Source organism: Pyrus communis, chromosome 10 (genome assembly GCF_041283825.1).
Source record: "Pyrus communis isolate YQ-2024b chromosome 10, ASM4128382v1, whole genome shotgun sequence".
In the NCBI taxonomy this organism is placed as follows: domain Eukaryota; kingdom Viridiplantae; phylum Streptophyta; class Magnoliopsida; order Rosales; family Rosaceae; genus Pyrus; species Pyrus communis.
The window spans coordinates 17,222,862-17,241,683 of NC_142574.1; the positions used below are offsets into that span (position 1 = coordinate 17,222,862).

At 36.3% G+C, this 18,822-nt stretch overlaps 1 protein-coding gene across 1 annotated transcript; it reads left to right on the forward strand.

Moving 5' to 3' along the window:
* The first annotated feature begins 1,527 nt into the window (after positions 1-1,527).
* LOC137728657 (glycine-rich protein 2) lies at positions 1,528-2,568 on the forward strand. Its single transcript, XM_068467383.2, has one exon. It carries the CDS (start codon positions 1,609-1,611, stop codon positions 2,236-2,238), a length of 630 nt encoding a protein of 209 aa, XP_068323484.2. The 5' UTR covers positions 1,528-1,608; the 3' UTR covers positions 2,239-2,568.
* The last annotated feature ends 16,254 nt before the right edge of the window (positions 2,569-18,822 follow it).

The following is an 18,822-nucleotide window of genomic DNA, read 5'->3' on the forward strand; positions in this document are numbered from 1 at the left end:
TTTGGCTTAATGACAAATAGATTTAACTAGAACCGTTGATTTTGTTGTTTGAAATTAATGAAGAGGTTTTGGGTTCAAAACACCATGTGTGCTTATTTATTCCAATTTTTACAAATTTATTTTCATAACAGTATAAATTGATAAAATTTGGCTAAATGATCAAAAGTTTAATTAGAAGCAATGGTTTTTGTATTTAAAATTGACGAGAGGTCCAAAGTTCGAAATGTTATGTGAATGTTTTTTTTTTTTTTTCAATATTTACGAATTTTTGTTTGGTTTTAATTTATTCTTAATTACTAGCTAGTAACTATGTGGGTTGCTATTTTTAAACATTCGTTCAAATTCAAGTCTAATCTTCAACAAAGGATAATGCGTAGACTAAATTTTTAGACCAAATTTGCAAATCATATGATGTGTCGTCAAAATGTTTAATTTGGTGCCCATTCATTATTTATACATATTCTTAAAGACTCGAAAATGTCATTATTTCTTTAGTCTTATATTGACGAGGTTAGTAAATAACCAAAAAAAACACCTCACGATTTATGCAAAAACACTTGTAAACCTGAAGTCTCTTTCGATACAAAATAAATTAGTTTTTTCGTGTTTCTAAATTATTGAATTTGAAATGCTTTTCTATAATTTTATCGATGTCTTACGTGTAAAAACAAATAATTTTTTTATACGAAATGAGGGCACATTTTTTAGCGTCTTTCCGTGCCTCAAAAATCTCTGGACCGACCTTGTCAAAATATATAAGTTGTATTATTAGAATTAGAGGTGTCTCCCACTCACTTAGAGAAAATTGATAGCTCCGGATCCTCTTTGTGAGAATCTTGAAGATCCTCAAATCGTGTTCGTTTATCGCATATTGTGCGGTCAATTTTAGTTAGATATTATTCATATTTAATTTAAAATAAAAATATTTAACCTAATTGATTGATAGCATCCATTTAATCTTGCAGGTACGAACCCTATTCGTTGGAAAGACAAGAGAGTTGCGCAGGCTCACATGGCGCAGCAGATAAGACTCTACCTGCAGGTGCTTTGACCGTCAATTTGACTGTTTGACCGCAGCACTCCCCTCACCAGAAAAGGAAAAGCTCGTTTTTTCATGCGAACCCGGGAGCCCAAACGTAATTTCACTGCCATATTTCTCAACAAACTGACTTAATTATTGGATATTTTTGCTTGAAACCAAGCGCCATTGTTCCACATTCCCGAAAGTGCCCCCTCCACCTCGGGCTTAAAGGTAAATAACAACAACTACATGGAGGAAAGAAGAGGGAAGATATTTTGGTTAGCGCTGAAAAGACGAAAATGACACTGTGAATGGACTATTCGTATTACATCGTATCCATTCCAAGGCCCAATCCAGCGGCCCACATAAATCCGTACAAATAAGAAATATCCCAGCCGTAGGATGGAGTGAGGGCATAAGGGAGCCGTCGCTGGGGTTCTCTAGGTCACCACGTGGCAGTCGGACCCTTTCACTCGAATTGGATGTATAAGTAGCTGTCAAACCCTGAGGCCCAAAGACCCACAGTGGTTGTGAGAGAGGGGAATTTCTAGGGTTAGGGTTTTGAGATTTGCGATTGAGAGAGAAAGATGAGTGAGAGACTGAGCGGCACCGTCAAGTGGTTCAATGACCAGAAGGGGTTCGGCTTCATAACCCCCAACGACGGCGGCGAGGATCTGTTCGTCCACCAGTCCTCCATCCGATCCGAAGGTTTCCGCACTCTCGGAGACGGCGAGACGGTCGAGTACACCATCGAGGAGGATGCCGGTGGCCGAACCAAGGCTGTCGACGTGACTGGCCCAGAGGAGGGTCCCGTTCAGGGTAGCCGGGGTGGCGGTGGCGGTGGTGGTGGACGAGGCCGCGGAGGCGGAGGCGGTGGCGGAGGTTACGGCTTTAACGGTGGTTCTGGTGGACGTAGCGGTGGGGGTAGAGGTGGCCGTGGAGGCGGTGGGTATGGAGGTGGAAGCTACGGATCGGGCGGCGGTGGTTACGGAGGTGGTGGCGGGGGCTACGGAGGTGGCGGTGGTGCCTGCTTCAAGTGTGGCGAATCCGGACACATGGCTAGGGACTGCTCTCAGGGAGGTGGCGGCTACGGCAGCGGAGGAGGCGGCTATGGCGGTGGCGGACGTGGCGGTGGAGGAGGCGGAGGTGCTTCTGGAGGCTGCTATCAGTGTGGTGAGTCGGGCCATTTCGCAAGGGAGTGCCCGAACAGGGGTTAAACCCGTGATTTCCATTTCACCGTCTCTGTGCTTGTGGTGGTGGTCTGTTTGGTTTTTGCTTAATCGAGTCGTGGTTTCTAAGAATGAAAAACTCGTTTTGAGTGTTTGGAAGTATTCGGTTCTATGGGTCATGTCCTTTGATTTCAATCTATGAATTCAACATGAAGGGGATGATGATTCCTTTTGGTGTAGTAATTTTTCTTCTTTTTCTTTTGGGTCAAGTTTTTTAGTGAGGATTTGGTGTTAATTCTGGCAGAAAATGTGGATCTGTGGTTAGTGGTTGGATGTTGATTCATACACATTAATATACTCTGCTCCTCCTTAATGTTATCGGCTTGCTTTGGGATAATGTTGATTTGTTTCTTCGCCAATTGCCATGGATTGTTAGGGTTTATCTGATTTGGGAAATTTCAGTTGGCCTAATATGTTTGGGAAGGGACAATAATGCACCTGGGAAGGGATGGCCATTTACAGAACGTACCATTTAGGGATTGTGGGCCTCCCTCAACGCATTTGTGTTATAATGTATGTTGTGGTTGGTTGGGTCATCTGGTTTGAGGTAGGTGAGTGGAAAAGCATCTTACTCAATGCGTTGCACATTTAATTGGTTCTGAACCAACTCACGCCAAGGAGGAGGTGATTTGTTCCGAATTAAATTTGGCAGAAACTTACACAAAGCACAAAATCCGTGACTTGCGGCAAAGGCTTGATTTAGATAGCGATTGGCATCTAAGATGCGGTGGATTTTTTATTTTCAAAACCTCCAAGTCGTACCAATTTTTCATGCGGAATGAAGGGGATAAACTTTCTTCCAATTACAAAATGTTTTAGATTATTTCGCATTCGAAGTTAGCACGTAGCATCCATTTCTTTCATTCAAATTTCAACCTACAAATAACGAGTCCAAAAATTATGTGTTGGGATTATTTTTATATATGCGTTCCTCCGCATTAGTGGAAATTCTTGTTTGGCATGTGAATTCTCAAAAACTCAAGTCTGAAAAAACTCGACAAATATGCCTAATTCTTGAGAAGACAAAATACCAGGTTTTAGACTCTCGCCTTCCTCTGCCATCTTCCCTTGGTGTTTAGAATTTGAAGAAATGAAGTTGAGGGTAGGATTTGGATCTCCTCCGGATTTTCGTTGTGAGGATCCTAAGGATCAAGTCACCGTAGCCACTCACAACATATCTCGCGACGTCGGAAAATCATTATGCCATGTAGATCGGATTAAAAATTCAAATGATTTGCGATCGTAGGATGTGTGGTGAACGGCTCCGATGATTTGATTCATAGGATCCTCATACTAAAGTTCCGGAAGGGATCCAAATCCGAGAAGCAATAATTATTACCTTGAATAATAAATCAGAGTTTCGGCTTTTTTGGGTTTTATAAGCTCCGCAAGTGAACTTGGAAGTTTGTGGTGTTGGTGATGGATTTAATTTATGTAGTTCAGAAATTTGGGAGTATGTGGAGGATAATTAAATAAGAAACAGACACTAAAGAAGATAGATTAGTGGTGTGTTTTGACTGGATTAAGGTTGACGTGTGCTTTAGAGCCGACATGAACCCACAAGTTAAATAAGTTGTCAATTTCAATGTGGACCCGGTTTAATGGAGCAGTGCATATTGATAGATGGGTTTGGTAGTGAAGCACTAATATGGCTGGGCTGGGCTTTCTTATGCTTTCTACGAATTCGTAAAAAGAGACAGACGAACATAAAGGTCTAATAAATTACTTCATTCGCATTCCTAAATATGTGATACTTTAAACACGACTTTACTAACCTATGCGACACTTTAAATATATAAATTTACAGTTTTTTCGCTCTTTCAGGCTCTACAAATTTCGTTATTTTAGTGTAGAAATTTCAAAGTTGGATGAGTTTATGTAAATATGCTGGAGAAGAAGAAGGTGATAAGGGTAGAACCGAAATAAAAATGCGACGAAATATAGGTCACCTACTCGTAAGACATAACCAAAGAGCAACAACATGGATTTAGGATCACAGCATACATGCAAAATACCTAAAGTTTCACTTACCTGCATAAGAAGAAGAACAAGACAGGCATGACTTCCAAGGGGTTACAAGGCACCAATCGAGATGTTGTAGAGAGCAGGGACACTATACATATAGAGATTAAGGTGTCTTTTAATCCCGGGTATTTGAGTCGAGGGATTCACCAAATCACCATTATATCAATTAGTGTCGACATCATGGCATGTACTTTTGTAATTTAAAAGGTTTTTATATCATTTTCAGTTTTGAATTTATTTTGAATTCGTGTGGACACCATGGCGGCATTTTTTTCGTAATCTATTAAATATCATTTGTTTGGAGGGTCTGGGAGCTTCAACTTTTCAAGAAAAGAAAGCTTGACTCGAGGCTTCTAGGGTATAATAGTATTAAAAGTATATGACATTTTGAATGCAGTCTCTACTCACTATTATTTTTTAATTGAAATTTTATTGATTTTCGGTTTTTTATCACAATTCTTTGACTTCTATCCCTCAACATATTAATATTAATGTAATGTATTTTTGTATTAACTTATTATGAGAGTTACAAATTTTAAATTTTATAACTTCCCATTTTATGGGATATCCTTTTTTTTTTTTTTTTTTTTTTTTTGTTTCCTATTAAAAATGTAGAATATTACTTAAAACCCACAATTCGTGGGATAAAAAACAATTAATTTCACCTGTATATATAGTTCTCAATGTCAAAAAAAATGTACCAAGCCATACACGTTTTCCATGTCAAAAGAATGTACCAATCTCATTTTTGTTAAAAAAAAATCTATACCAATCTCAATGTCGAAAATGAAAAATGTTAACCACAAAATGCACCCCCGACCTGATTTAGTATGCAAATCAAAATTTAAAATTATTAGGACAAATAAAATATTTTAAAAATTAAGGATACAAATAAAAGTTTAAAAATATGGGCACAAAAAGGAATTAAATATATGGTACACATTAAAACTAAAAAGATAATTGGTACAGATTAAAAGTTGCAAATTAAAAAATGGTTGCAAATTATAAATAGAAATATATGATATCGAATTTAGCCATATATATAAATATAACAAATGCAATGTTTTGAAAATTATTAAAAAAATTTAAATATGTTGACATGTAAATATACTATTATCGATTTGTTTTTTTTCTTAGAAATAGGTATGATATTCATTAATGGGAGAAATACGTACAAATTGATGAGGATAGGGTGCATGCAAAGTGTAACAGCCCGTCCCGAGAAATTTTAAAAACGTACGCGTGAAAAGATGATTTTACCCCTAGTTCCATTTCATTACGTTTCGTGCCATGTTTTGGGTTTTGTTGGCATGTTTTGAGCCACACACATACTCCCACACTCCACACCCTTTTGTCCCTTTCCCTGCATCTGTCCCGAGTCCCCATTCCCTTCCCATTTCCTTTGAAACGTACGGACACACCCACACACCCATCAAACCTCCACACACCGAAGAATCCAAGCACATATTCAGACTCGTGAGGCTTGTAGGAGTCCAACCATACCCATTTCAGGTAAGAATACCTTCGTTTTCACGTTGAACTAAGATGCCTGATTTTGGGTACTGTTCATGCACACGTGATTTCTCACGTTTTAGGGAATTTCAAGCTTGTAGGAAGCTTGGTGAGGTCCCTAGGAGGCTTGGGGTGGTTCGTTTGAAGGTTTTGGACATCGGGATCACGAGTTTCGAGGTTGGCCGGAGTTAAGGTGATTTTGCAGGTGAGATTTTGTGGATTTTAGCCCTTGAAAGTAGTATGATTGTGTTCCTCTCGTTGTAAGCTTCATTTTGGTACCAATTTTGTGAAATTTGGTTGAAAAACGAAGAAGATATCAAAGTTTGAATTTTTCCCGATTTTCCGGCGCCGGCGACGGCGCTGGAGGCTCGCCGGAGAAGACGACAGAATATTCCTGACACCGTTAACGGAATCCGTTAGGAATAACGGAATATTCCTAATGGCGTCAACTGACGCCGTCAGCGTGTCAGGCACGTGCCTGCGTGTGGCCGTGCCTTGGCCGACGCGTGGGGGCGCGTACGGCGGTGAAAAATTATTTTAAAAATATGGGGATGTTCCTGAGGTTGAGTAGATCACGTTGGTGTATTGATACACCCCATTTGAGCTTTGTATGAGAAGTTATTTCTAAAGGTTGGTTATGTGTTTTAAAATTAACGTTTTTGTAGTTGTTTCGCATATAGGTGATACCTATCCCGAGGACGAGCGTGGTCACTCGAGGCAGGGGGGCTATGACCCTTCCACATACCAGTGAGTGGGCTTTTGGTTTTCTGTATATACCTATATACATATATTTTCCCAGAAATTGATTGAAATGTTTATTCGTTATATGCCATACATTATATTACCGTTGTTTATGCATCGTTAGTTGCATTATTAGTTGTTATATATATATATATATATATATATATATAACATAGCTCGCAGGCATCCTGAATAATATATGTATTACAAGTGTTTGGAAAATAATCTCTGTCCTTTGCGGATTAGCAGAGAGATATCTTGCTGAGTTAAAAACTTATGCTTCTTCTGAAGATGAGTCCTTCTTATATAGAGCCAGGAGAATGATTGAGGCTTGTAAAAATAGATCCGGGAATCCCGCTGTCCTCTGAAGAAAGCTGGCAAAGCTGGCTGAATGATGAAAGGTGACTGTGTAATCACGTTGTTTCTCTTCCAAAAGTTGAATGAATAGTGAAGATGCTTTGATTCTTTTACAAAAGTTAAATGAATAGTGAAGATGCTTTGATTCTTTTACAAAAGCTAGATGAACAGTGACATTTTTGTTTTTCACTATTGAAGAATAATACCTTGTCTTTTGCGGAAGAGATGATAGCAGCTACTGCTGAAGATGTTGTTGGGTTGACACAATCACATGGGCAAATAAAGCAGTTTCAAAAATCGAACGGATCTTGTGCGTCTTGAAGGTCCTCTTGATCAGCCCAATTGGCGGGAGGCTGAGACCCTGCATCAGAAGCGTCAGAGTCCGAACCTGAACCTTTTCTTTTCTGTAGCATTGCTGCTTCAGCCATGAGTTGTTGAGCCAAGTCCAGAAGCTGGGAGGACTTATCAGATTTCTCCTTTTTCTTTGAGCTGGAGGACTTAGAAGGTTTTCCTTTGAGGGAAGATGACGGACTAATGTCTGATAGGGATTGAATTGGCTCCTGGGTTTTTAGCAACTCAGGAAATTGCTGATGAACTGGCAAAGCTTGTGAGGACGAAGTTGAAACTTTGATTGGTAGTGCCTGAGAAGATGCCTGGGGAAATTCCATTTTTACAAGATCAATAAATTTTTCATTGCATTAATTTATCCTTTCAAAGTTCATCATAACTGCATTTCTACCAAGGTTTTTGGCCAAAAAATTACTTTTGAATTTTGCATGGAAACAGATCTTAAAAAGTTAAAACAACTTCAAAAAGATAATGTTTCAAAAACCCTCAACCAGATTACTGCAAAATCCCAGCAAATTGCATTTTTACAAGACGAAATTAGACACAAAAGAATTGAAGAACAGCTCACAAATAAAGTTTTATTAGATTCTATTCGCCAGTTTTCTGATAAGCTTACTAAAGAAATTTGTTCCGATCTTCCAAATGCTTTTTGGCACAGAAAACAACATATTGTTAAACTACCTTATATTAAAGATTTTATTGAGTCAAAAATCCCCACAAAAGCACGACCAATTCAAATGAACCAAGAAGTTTTAGAGTTTTGTAAAACCGAAATTAATCAACTTTTGGAAAAATGAATTATCCGTAAAAGCAAATCTCCATGGTCTTGCCCTGCTTTTTATGTCCAGAAAAATGCAGAATTAGAACGCGGCGTTCCACGATTAGTTATTAACTACAAACCTTTAAATGATGTTTTAGAATGGATCCGATATCCAATTCCTAACAAAAGAGATTTGATAAAGAGACTTTCTCAAGCAACTGTTTTTTCCAAATTTGATATGAAATCAGGCTTTTGGCAAATCCAAATTCATGAATCTGACAAGTACAAAACTGCTTTTGTAACTCCTTTCGGACACTATGAGTGGAATGTAATGCCCTTCGGCTTGAAGAATGGGTACTAACCAGAGAAATTCACTTGGTGCGTTTTTCAAGCCGAAGGGCATTACATTCCATTTATAGTGTCCGAAAGGAGTTACAAAAGCAGTTTTGTACTTGTCAGATTCATGAATTTGGATTTGCCAAAAGCCTGATTTCATATCAAATTTGGAAAAAACAGTTGCTTGAGAAAGTCTCTTTATCAAATCTCTTTTGTTAGGAATTGGATATCGGATCCATTCTAAAACATCATTTAAAGGTTTGTAGTTAATAACTAATCGTGGAACGCCGTGTTCTAATTCTGCATTTTTCTGGACATAAAAAGCAGGGCAAGACCATGGAGATTTGCTTTTACGGATAATTCATTTTTCCAAAAGTTGATTAATTTCGGTTTTACAAAACTCTAAAACTTCTTGGTTCATTTGAATTGGTCGTGCTTTTGTGGGGATTTTTGACTCAATAAAATCTTTAATATAAGGTAGTTTAACAATATGTTGTTTTCTGTGCCAAAAAGCATTTGGAAGATCGGAACAAATTTCTTTAGTAAGCTTATCAGAAAACTGGCGAATAGAATCTAATAAAACTTTATTTGTGAGCTGTTCTTCAATTCTTTTGTGTCTAATTTCGTCTTGTAAAAATGCAATTTGCTGGGATTTTGCAGTAATCTGGTTGAGGGTTTTTGAAACATTATCTTTTTGAAGTTGTTTTAACTTTTTAAGATCTGTTTCCATGCAAAATTCAAAAGTAATTTTTTGGCCAAAAACCTTGGTAGAAATGCAGTTATGATGAACTTTGAAAGGATAAATTAATGCAATGAAAAATTTATTGATCTTGTAAAAATGGAATTTCCCCAGGCATCTTCTTAGGCACTGCCAATCAAAGTTTCAACTTCGTCCTCACAAGCTTTGCCAGTTCATCAGCAATTTCCTGAGTTGCTAAAAATCCAGGAGCCAATTCAATCCCTATCAGACATTAGTCCGTCATCTTCCCTCAAAGAAAAACCTTCTAAGTCCTCCAGCTCAAAGAAAAAAGAGAAATCTGATAAGTCCTCCCAGCTTCTGGACTTGGCTCAACAGCTCATGGCTGAAGCAACAATGCTACAGAAAAGAAAAGGTTCAGGTTCGGACTTTGACGCTTCTGATGCAGGGTCTCAGCCTCCCGCCAATTGGGCTGATCAAGAGGACCTTCAAGACGCACAAGATCCGTTCGATTTTTGAAACTGCTTTATTTGCCCATGTGATTGTGTCAGCCCAACAACATCTTCAGCAGTAGCTGCTATCATCTCTTCCGCAAAAGACAAGGCATTATTCTTTAATAGTGAAAAACAAAAAGGTCACTGTTCATCTAGCTTTTGTAAAAGAATCAAAGCATCTTCACTATTCATTCAACTTTTGGAAGAGAAACAACGTGATTACACAGTCACCTTTCATCATTCAGCCAGCTTTGCCAGCTTTCTTCAGAGGACAGCGGGATTCCCGGATCTATTTTTACAAGCCTCAATCATTCTCCTGGCTCTATATAAGAAGGATTCATCTTCAGAAGAAGCATAAGTTTTTTACTCAGCAAGATATCTCTCTGCTAATCCGCAAAGGACAAAGATTATTTTCCAAACACTTGTAATACATATATTATTCAGGATGCCTGCGAGCTATGTTATATATATATAACAACTAATAATGCAACTATCGTAACTTCAGAATACCATTTTCGAATTCTTATTTTGTCTAAAAGACTTAAAACAAGTTCTTTTGAAGAAGAAGATTTAGCTGAGTGAGCGTCGGAATCGGAATTTGAGGAAGAACCATCTTGTTTTTGGACGAGCTCTTGCGTACGTACTCTACTGAGTTGTGAACGAATTTCGGTATTTTCGGATTTTAAAAACTTAATTTCCGATTTGATTTGATTAACTTCTTTTTGCAGATCTTTGAGGGTGATCTCCTTTTTGGGTTTATTAAAACGTTCCAAAGTGGTACTGAGAGAAATCTTTTGAGAAGAAGTTTGGCTAGTGCCAGGTTCATGAAGAGAAATTAAATTTTTGAGTTTTTTCAAATAAAAAGATTTTAAATCAGGGACATCGACTTTACTAATTAATTCCATTAAAAATCTTCTTGTTCTTCTTGCTTGTTAAGCATTGAAATTTTATTACAACAAGTGTCCGTGCACCCAAACTTAATGTTTGGCGAGGAGACGTCGCTAGAAATGCTAGAGTCGGAGACGGAAAAATCGGGATTTTTAGCAGATTGACTAGAGTCGGTATTTCTAATTTCTAAAGCCTGAATAAGTTGAATCTTCTCTTCTTCAGAGATTTTTAGTTGGTTAATAGCCTTTTTAACTCTACATTCATTTGCATAGTGACCAAATTTGCCACATTTGTAGCATTTTCCTTTTTTATTTTGAAAATCCTTTTTAGGCTTTTGAAAAGGTTTTTTGTTTGGAGATGGTTTTTCATAAAATTTATTTGTTTGAAAAGGTTTGTTGGAAGGTCTTTTGTTTTTATAAAATCTGGATTGATATTTAGAAAATTTGCTGGTTTGTTGGGCTTTTTTCTTTTTACTCGAAGGAGCAATCGGAGGTAAACCATATTGTTCACAAAATGTTCCAAGTTCGTATTTAGCAATAGATTTATCTTTATTAACTTGTTTTGAAATCTTCATGTCAATACACATTTTCAATCCTTCCTTTTGTATAACATTAACTATGTTACCATAAGTAAGGGTATGATAAGGTATGACACCTTCTTCGTTCACTAAAACATTTCGGATTTTGTGAGCAAAAAGATTTGGTAAACCATTGATAAATTTTTCTTTTCAAAATGGTTGATTACTATCTTCCCGAAGCATAACTCTGGATATGAAAACATCTTTATACTATCTGAAATCACTTAAGGTTGGACACCTTAAATTACTCAGTTGGTCGTGAATACGGGTAGTAACGTTACTGGGTGTTCCTATAAAGTGTTCTATAATCGTATAAAGTAAAGTATTTACTCCGTCGGGTATTCCTTGTCCTATCGTTTCGTCAAAGATGGGAAGTCCTTCCTCATCTTTTTTGACCGCAAAGCGTATTTCATCTCTGGACTGAGAAGTTAAGTGCTTCTCCCACCAAGAATGAAGCATTCCAGTGAAGCCAGTGACGAGCAGATCAACGATTTGTGTCTGTGTAAAATTGTGATTTGAAATATAGCTATTAGCAACCATGGACATGTGTTGAAGTTTGTTCAAAAGTTCTTGTTCTGACAAGCCGTCTATATTCCATTCATAAAGTTTGTCAGCAGAGACTGAAAATTGATTTTGAATATTTCGTTCTTCAAATTGAAGGTCAGGAGGAGTTGGCCTGGGATACCAATTTTTTGTAAGAGAAATAGGGTTGACCGGATGAGTACGAATACGTTTTAAATCAAGAGTTGGTTGAAGATCAATGTTTTGAAAAACATTTTCAATATTTTGAATAGCAGAACTAGTTTCCGTGTCCTGAGAAGAATCTGGATCAGATGTGTTTTCTTCTTCGACAGAAACATCATTGTTTTGGAAAACATTAACAACTTTTTTTTTTTTGAGCTCAGTGAGCATATGATCAATTTTTTGTAAAGTAGTCATAGATTTTAAAGCAGTGGAACTTGAAGAAGTATCAGTGAAATTTACTAAAGGTTTTTCTTTTTGAGAAGATTTTGGTTGAGACAATTTGTCGATTTTGGTTTTAATTTTGTCTAACTGTTTTCCAATAGTATGAAGACTTTGGTTTGTAAAATTATTCTGTTCAATGACAGGTTTAAAACCAGAATCTTCTTTTGGAATTTTGAAAGGGGTTGCAGGAATGTTGGTATTACCGGTGGAAATCAAAATAGTTTCTTTGGGAGGATGACTGGAAGAAATCAAAGTTTTGTCTTCCTTAACCCAATTTTCTTAGGTAACAACCGTAACTTTATTTTTGGATTCATAATGTTTATCAATAAAATCAAATAAAGATATTTCAAATTGGTATTGTTCTACAAAAGCTTTCCATTTAGCATAAATGGCTAGCTTTTCTTCATCACAATACTTTTTTCTAAAAATATTTCTTCTGGGGATGTTTTCCTCAGAAGCGATGTCAGCTTTAAGCTTCCTCCATTGGATTTTATGTGGTTTGTTTAAAACAAGTAATTGATGATTCACCGATGTTGTTTCAAAATTAGAAGCAGTTGGAGAAGTGGGTTCTTCTTGGTTTGGAGGGTGATAAACAGGATGTGCAACTTGTGAAGAAGTGTCGACAGACTTTAATTTGAGCAAATCATTGATCAAATCTTGTTGTGCAACTTCCTGCTCTTTTAACTTTTTGTTTACTAACGATTTGATCAAATCTTGATCTCGACCCAGTCTATCGGTTAACGTGGATCCAGAAAAAGACTGTCTGCTAGGAGTAAAGGATTTATGTGAATGTACTGATTCACAAGATTTTCTTGCTGGTCTATCAAAATTGATTTTTACAGTGCCGTCAAAATATTGTTCAATGTTGTCAAGGTTAACAAGACTGTTTTGGACGGAAACCGGCTTACTTTCATTAATTAAACACCAATCTGAGGGGAGACTGATGTCTGACCACCTAATGGTTCTTGGTACTCTTATGTTTGCGCTTTCTTGGGTTGTTTGGATCAAAAGAGTGTGGTCGCGAGGACTTTTGTTCAAAGCTTGAAAATTCATGTTTGTGCCAGTGACTTTGTAATAAATTCTAAAAATAAGTGTCAAAGGTTGTGTTCCTTCCAGGACTTGGTACCCGGAGGTTTTGATATTAAGAGTAAGAGCTTTTAAAACATGTGGATCTGAAAGACTTATTGTGAGATCGGGAAAACAATCAAAATGGATAGGTCCGTTGTAAAGACTGGATTCGATCATTCCGAGTATACTATCGTTTAAATATATATATATATATATATATATATATATATATACATATGCATATCTGGTGTTGTGGACGCACATGTAAGTGCCAGGTAAGAGTTATTCATGTTTACATTCAGTAGTGATTCGAGATGCTTAGAGAGCTCATAACCTGCACCCCCGGTGTTAGTGCTCCCGCCCAGAGTAGGGCACAGTCCTTCACGTGATGTTCACCTCCCGCACCACACGCTCAGCTTGGATCTAAGTTAGGTGCACAGTCCTGTCGTACAGACCACTCTAGGTGGTTCCGACTCGTAGGTGACCCGCGATTATTCGCCCAGCCTTCGCGTGATCGTAGCACTTGAGCGTATATATATATTACACCCATGCCTGTCGTACAGACCACTTTAGGTGGTTCCGACTCGTGTGCAGGTCCAGTTAGTGAGATTGAGATTTGAGCTCTAGATGCAGCCGTACAGGTCACGTTAGGTGACTCCGGCTGCCAGATTATATGTTATTGATATGATTTATACCCGAGTACTTGCATTTCATTTTGAGGTTTTGGCATGGCATATTCTTGAGCATGGTTGGTGTGTGTATATATATATATATATATATATATATATATATATATGCGTATATCTATTTTCTGGGAAGTATACAGGTTTTACGGCGAGGGGTTAGAACTTATTTGTTAAATGGTTTTCGAAAAGCTTTGTTTTTGCCCATTCACGCTTTTGTTTTGCGCCCCTCCAGGTTCTAGTTGACTAGCAGGTTTGGTGGTTTTCCCCTGAGGACTTTCCTGGCATTTCTGACAGACGATCACCAGCGTAGGACCACCTTCGGGTGTACTATCGTTGTGTCTTTTTCATTTGGACTGCTTTAGGCTTTATGCTCTGAACTAGGCGTCACACTTACATTGCACTTGTTATTACTTTATGTAAAACTAGTTTTTATTTATTCGTATTACTATTTTCCATTATTATTTTATTAGCTTTCGCACTGTGCACATGGCTACGTCACTTCCACGTGACGGCCAGCATGCCCTGATCTCGATCGGGGTGTGTCACAAAGGGTCTTGATAAAAACCTTGTCGAGGATTTTAACATGGTCTACTATTATTGATTTTTTTTTTAATTTTTTTTAATTTAGAAATAGGTACGATATTCATTAATGGGAGAAATACGTACAAATCAATGAGGATAGAGTGCATGCAAAGGGTCTTGATAAAAACCTTGTCGAGGATTTTAACCTGGTCTAAGGGATAAAGAGTATCCCGCACCAAACAAATTAAGAGTTACTATCCTCAAAGAGAATGCCCAAAATTACATAAGGAGGTTCTTAAAACCAAAGAATAGGATTTACACAATTCAGAGTCATCCGTGCTAACCTACGCGCAACTTTATTGGTCTCCTGTTCACTAAATTCAATCTTCCACTGGGGCAACGATTTAATCATCGTTACGTTGTCGTGTAATATATTTCTAAACAGCGAAAAATCATCCTGACCATCATGTTTGAGGGCTGCTATGACAAGCAGCGAACACTGGCAGAGGCATACTAGGACTAGAGTAGTCCTAGGCCTACCTTCACTTGTAAAAATAAGATTAGTATTACACCTTGCTTTGCAACCCTTCTCAACACTTTAGACAAATCCAATCATTATCTATTTTTAATCCAATAAATTCCATCCCAAAATTAAGTATAATATTTTAAATCATCATTTATCACAAATCAATAACATTTAGATTAAACCCATCATTCACTTTTAATTAAAAAAAAATTGTCTTTCACTTATGCACTGGCAAAGTTATTCCCCTATTCTTCTTGAATTTCATCTATTTAACCATTCCAAATCTCAAATTTATTGAATAAAGAACAGTAAGATTTCTAAAACTCTATTATCCTCTATAAAAACATTTGTTTCTATTCTATCCTACCTTTTACTTGAGCTTTAGGGTTTGCAAATTTTTAGTAATTCTCTCTATTGAGTTTAATAATTTTTTCAATAGTATAGATGACATCATACGGTCTCAAAATATGAAATTCGTTGAGGATAATTATGATTACCATGAATAGATAAAATTATCTATGGATATGTTAATTTTGACTACTTAATTATTTGGATGTAATATTATGATGTTTTGCATTTGTAATTTTGTAACCACTATTCGTTTTTTCTTCTTTGTGAGGCCCTTCCTCACAAGAAATCCTAGCTTCGTCACTGGCAACGCATCACCCTAAAAAATGGTGGCTTGTAGGTGTTCGGTGTTCTTGCCTGACCAAATCCGCTGCATTATTATCTACACTAACGGAGTGGGGGAGTGGGTTCAACCTCGCAATGGGTTATCAATAATGTGGTTCAAATTCACCTTTGGCGAGAATCAAATCTAAGACCTCTTACTTATAAGTGAAGAGGAATACTACTAGATCGTAGTATTAAGTGACTACTATTTTTGAAAATATGATGTAGATAGAAACCAAAGGATCATTGAAAAGGAATAAGAGGTTTCAATTAATGAAGGGGAAAATTTTTAAAATGTCATATGAACTTGTTCATATTTTTCAATTTGTCATATAAACTAAAATTTTAAGCAATTCGTCATACCAACTTTACAAAATCATTAATTTGTCATCTCACCTTAACTCCAATAAGTTTTCCATCCAATTTAGTCATGTGCCTCGCACATGACTTGTGTTCAAGGTTATTTAGGTCATTTTAATATCTTTTCACAAGCTTTTTGCTTTTCTTTAGTACAAACACTTAAATTCTTTTTATTTTTCTTTAGCGCATATGCATTTACAACTTCATTTATCACAAAAAACGTAACTTGTTTCTCATTTATAGAGCCCATATGAAATTGTCTTCGTGACATGCTAAAATGTAAACTCCCACTTGTTTATCATTACATATTTTGAGCAATCAAAAGAGAGTACATTGCATGATCATTTCAATGCTATCACATCAAAAATATTTTTTTCGTTGCCTAATTATGTTCAAAATCTTTCGAATGAAACAAAGAATCAAATAAAAAAAATCATTCGGATTCAGTACACCCTTTTGTTTCTTTAGAAACCTTAGAGTTTTTTGTCGAATACAACTTAATAAAAGGGAAGTAAGGTATTGGAATGACCGAAATAACCCTAAACACAAGTCATGTGCGAGACACATGATTTATACTGGATGGAAAACTTAACGGAGTTAGGAAGAGATGATAAATTCATGATTTCGAAAAGTTGGTATGACAAATTGCTTAAAATTTTAGTTTATGACAAATTAAAAAAAATAGAAAACTTCATTTTAATCCCTAAATAAGATTATTTTTTTAGTAATACCGTATGGAAGATTAAAAACTAAAAACAGTCCTCCACGTCAGATTATAGTATTCCATGTCATATTTAATCATCTTTTATAGAATTATTGTATTTTTAGTTTCCCTAGTTACCCTTAGGTACACATCAATGTTTTAATGTTTTGTATTTATTGATTCTTCACATCTCTCCTCTTTTGGTTACAATGGAATTCCCCATCTTTGGAGGCAATGAAGTTTTTTCCTCCTTCTCTGCTGATGATGATGTTCGCACTTCTTTTCTATATATTGAACTCGAAATCGATAGAACTATGTTTTTTTTTTTTTGGTGATTTTAGTTTTATTACTCATCGTCAACTGCACCTACAGTTGTTGTGATATTGATTGGCAATTTCCACACTTTTGAACCCGTAATCCAATCTGGGATTGTTGATTGGTGTTGGATTTGAAGGCAACCCATTGTTGTAAAAATCATTGTCAAGCTCATAGAACTGAGCAAACATATATAAGTTTTTCAATTGTAGCAATGGTTAATCTAGTATTGTTCAGAATCAAATATAAGTCATCAGGTGTTGTTTGGAATCAAACATAAGTTTTCCATACCTTATTGACTGTACCGAAACGATTGAATCTATCCTAAGTAACATACCCAACTGATCATACCGAATCAACCGGACCTAAATGACCATATAAAAATTCAAAAAAATGATGGCACTTCACAGCTAGCAAATACGTTAGGCCATATCCTAAATCCCTACCTAGCTACGATGTACATTAAACTATTTTTCAATGAGATTTCACCCCCCCACCTTCACATCATGTCCTATTCTACTTACAATGTTTCCATCTGTGCTTCACATCCTATGTACCTAATTGATTGTACCAAATCGATCGGACCTAATTGGCCATACCTAAATTAAAAACAAAACCACCAAATGAAAATTTACCACATAGGCTTTCAACAAACACATGGTGTGCATTGCAAAATAATCTATTCTTGCTAAAACAATGAAAACTATCTAACCTAAACATACCAATTGTACCAACAAGCAACACAAGTATCAACTAGTGTGTTGATTATGAGAGCTACATGCATTTTCCACACCATATAGCTTATGATTAAGACGACAACAACAACATTGTTGATTAAAACAATTAAAATACAAACCGTAGCTTACAAGTGATTCTTGGGTTCCGATGAAGGTAGCAAATCGTGAAGCCGAACAATAATTTCTCTTTTTATTGTAGCTTCAAACATATTTTTATGGAGTTGTAGAAGGTAACAATACCTAAAATACTGTTGTGACAGTTGCCACTTTAAATTTTGAAAATTTTCATTGATTACATGTGCACTTGTAACATACTTTCATGTCTTGTTTTCAATTATGTGATATGAATGTTTTCACACCCCTTCTATTACGTTTCTGAAATCAGGAAGTGTAGGTTACATTCTAAAAAATTAAGATGGCAACCATGTAAATTGTGGTAAAATATGTGGTATTATTATAGGTGACATGTCATGTTGCATTAAAATGAAGGATCTTTTTTAAATGTTAAAAACCTTGCAAGTTATATTCTAAAAATCATCTTTAATAAGTCCTTATCTCTAAAACCCCTTAAAAAAAAAAAAAAAGGATAAGATTTCTCCTTTAAATTTTTGAAAGGTTTCTTATTGGTAGTGATGTTTTCTTGGTTCTTTTAGCCAAAGTGTCTTTGAGATTATATCATAACTCCTTAGTTTGACAACGTGGTATCTTATTATTGGGTGATTCCTCAAGCCTGGTCACATGGCGCTCCTACCAAACTTTTTTTTTTCTCTGATTTTACTATTTTATAATTAATACAAAATTTTATTTATTTATTTTTTCAACAAAACAAAAAAAAAAATTTAGTATCAAATGTCCATCTCCAGTGGGGAAAATAACTCTCATCCATTTGTATTGTGGTCCTAACAAGAGAAGAAATGCTTTGATTATAAGTAATAAACTTAACAGAAAATATCACAAACTTTTTGTTGGATCAGTGGCAACCATATATATATATAACTAATGACATTAGAAAAGCTGCGGATCAAATTCCACCAATAATCGACACTTATATATATCACAAGGCTTGTCTTCCAGATTGAATCATTGTCTTGTTCTCTAGCGAATAAAGCAAGAACAAAACCATGCAAAGAGAGACCAAAAAAAGGTGCAAAGCATTTGTTTTTCATGAGGGGCCGGCCGCATGCTAATCTAAAGTTTTTGTATATATATGGTCTCTCAAAAAAGTGAACTTTGTAGCTCTCTCTTCTCCGACACTTCTCTCTGTGATCAGGGTTTTTCGATT